The 2,876-nt window shown below is 35.5% G+C and overlaps 1 protein-coding gene across 1 annotated transcript; it reads left to right on the forward strand.

Moving 5' to 3' along the window:
* The first annotated feature begins 766 nt into the window (after window positions 1–766).
* On the forward strand, window positions 767–2,482 carry LOC133307573 (WUSCHEL-related homeobox 4-like). Its single transcript, XM_061508100.1, has 3 exons — window positions 767–1,027; window positions 1,198–1,500; window positions 2,255–2,482. Exons 1-3 carry the CDS (start codon window positions 809–811, stop codon window positions 2,408–2,410), a joined length of 678 nt encoding a protein of 225 aa, XP_061364084.1. The 5' UTR covers window positions 767–808; the 3' UTR covers window positions 2,411–2,482.
* The last annotated feature ends 394 nt before the right edge of the window (window positions 2,483–2,876 follow it).

The following is a 2,876-nucleotide window of genomic DNA, read 5'->3' on the forward strand; positions in this document are numbered from 1 at the left end:
AGATAAAATTATTTTTTACATGCAAAAGAAAAATATAAGACCCATATGAGATCATATAAAAAGAAAAAAAAAATACGAATCACATATTTTTTTTTATGTGTGTAAAAAATAATTTACATGCATAAATTAAATCCATAGATAATGGTATTTTCCTCAACTGTTCAACATTCTCTTCCACTTCAAAAAGACAGAGACGGCATTCACCATATGTCCATATCCTAATGGACATCTCACCCATCCATTTTTATATAAAAATCCGTATCTTGAAAAGCAGATCAAAGGGCTTCCATTTTCAAGTTTCGGGATTGGAGGAATCTTTTCGCATTCCTCACTTCACTCACTTTAATTGATGATCAAAACGCTTTGAAAGAGAGAGAGAGAGCCGCAGAGGCCACCGAAAAGCAAGGACACCTCATCATGAAAGCAAGTAAAAAACAAAAAACGACCCGATTTGACGGGCCAACACACACCCACATACACATGCATCCATGACATCCAACTCACACACACTCAAATGCCATTCATAAATGAATTAACCAACTTACATACTCTCTACGCATGTCCTTCAATTTACTGTAAGTTTTCCTCTTTTTTTAACTTTTGTTTTTTTCTTTTGATTTAATGAAAATTATCACCTTTTAGTTTACTTTACGGTAAGAAATTCCTAAGTCAACCACACCTCATCATTTGGTCTTGGTTTATGAAGGTAATTCCTCATTTCCCACTTTGTCCACTTTACTTTTGTTATATCATCATCATCATCCTCTTCTATATAGTCACATAGCTTCCTATCATCCACTTCTCCACCATGGGAAGCATGAAGGTGCATCAATTCACACGTGGATTCTGGGAGCACGAACCCTCCCTCACACTTGGGTGCAAGCGCTTACGCCCTCTTGCGCCCAAGCTTTCTAACACCGACACCACTAGTTTTGATCTCAAGAGCTTCATCAGACCTGAAAGTGGCTCCAGAAAACTTGGATCCTCTGAAGATAATAAGAAGGATCCACCTTCACCACAAAGCCAGGTCCATAATCTCTTCCCTTTAGTTTAATTTTCCACATGGCATGTCCAATATCCATGCAGTGATATAATGAGATCACGTGCATATATATATGATACAAAATTATTGAATGAATTCATTATTTGAAATATGATTTAATTAATAGTTTTATTATTAATATATAAATTAAACAGGTGGAAACGCATATTGCTGGAGGGACACGGTGGAATCCGACGCAAGAACAGATAGGTATATTGGAGATGCTGTATAAAGGTGGGATGCGAACTCCAAATGCTCAACAAATAGAGCAGATCACGGTCCAACTTGGAAAGTACGGCAAGATCGAAGGGAAGAATGTGTTCTATTGGTTCCAAAACCACAAAGCACGCGAGAGACAAAAGCAGAAGCGCAACAGTCTTGGCCTTGTTCATAGTCCTCGAACTCCCACTACAGTATCATCCAACTTTTCTAGTGTAACTTTCGAGACAACGACGAGGGTATGTCTTTTAGCTACCTTACGCTCTTTTTTTAAACCTACCATAATTATTTTTACGAGGTAAGTAAGCTCCCCCGAATATTCTTATAAGAAATTTTAACTCTTTGAGCCAGCTATAAATTAATCTCAACTGTAGAATGGGTCAAGTATTAAAGTTTTGTATCCCTTTCCAAGATAACATTGGTGGGGTTCGAATCGAGATTCTTTCCCATCTACTCAGTTCTATTATATCAATTGAGCTGTCATCATTCGCTAACTACTTTACACTCTTTAAAGTAGTATATTGTATCTAACATCTAAAGGCTCACACTAATTAATGGTGTCATAATAAGTCTCAATTTTAGGGGTTGATTTCACTAGTATACGATGATTTATAAGGATAACATATTATGTCTATCTTTCTTTATCTCTACTTTACATACTTCTTCTGAACATCATTAGATTACAATCTCAACTAACAAGTGGAAAAGAGTGAAATAATGAAGACAAGTTGAAATTACAATCTAACCATATTAGAAAAAAGTAAGTATTAAAACAGTAGGTGTATGATATACTATCCCTAATTTATATCATTAATAAATTAAATTCATTAAATACACGTGAAATTAACGAGTAATAATGAATACAACACTTATATGGATGTAAGTTAATTCTGAATATTTAATTATATATTAGATGGAGGATTATTAATATTATTATTAAAAAAAATTAGTTCATGGGATATATATGTTACATTTTATTTGGGTCGGTGGCAGGGGGAAGTAGCAGAAAGAGATCAGGAAGATAGCCCATTCAAGAAGTGTAGGAGGAGTTGGGGATTTGAGTACATGGAAGACCAAAGTTGGTCATCTTGCAAAGAGGAGGAACATAAAACTCTTGAGCTTTTCCCATTGCACCCGGAAGGCAGATGAAGGGGTTTGACCGTTTGGCCATTTTAACGAGAAATTATTAGCTATGTTCCGAATCTCATGAGCTGATTGAATGAATGCATGTGCTTTGATTTGCTTTCGTTTTAATTTCTTCGATCTTTCGTTGTGTTGGGAAAGAAGAAAGACAAAAGTTGTCTACGATCTGTACTCTTCCACTTAATGCTATTCCTGATTTCGGAACCAAATTAACCAAAACGTATTTGTCTCTCTTTACTTGTTGATTTCAGCGAAGTGGTTGTGACTTTGAAAACAAAACGATAAGATCTTTTGACGACCAGAACTTGTGAATTGAAGCTTTTAGGTTAAAAGGAGAAGCTACGGACACTGAAGTCCACGCACCTACTTCTACTTCTACTTCTACTTCTTAAATCTCAAATCTACCCTTTCAATTTGAAAAAGCATCATATTGTCATCGATCTAAACCGAAATCTTAAACAATAATCACACT

This window comes from Gastrolobium bilobum, unplaced genomic scaffold (assembly GCF_033153095.1).
Source record: "Gastrolobium bilobum isolate Gb01-03AN ecotype WA unplaced genomic scaffold, APGP_CSIRO_Gbil_v1 utg2219, whole genome shotgun sequence".
NCBI lineage: Eukaryota > Viridiplantae > Streptophyta > Magnoliopsida > Fabales > Fabaceae > Gastrolobium > Gastrolobium bilobum.

Coding starts and splice junctions, on each gene's coding strand:
- LOC133307573 (XM_061508100.1), top strand. CDS start 809: ATGGGAAGCATGAAGGTGCATCAATTCACACGTGGATTCTGGGAGCAC. Junction 1,028..1,197: donor CACCTTCACCACAAAGCCAG/GTCCATAATCTC, acceptor TAAATTAAACAG/GTGGAAACGCATATTGCTGG. Junction 1,501..2,254: donor CTTTCGAGACAACGACGAGG/GTATGTCTTTTA, acceptor GGTCGGTGGCAG/GGGGAAGTAGCAGAAAGAGA.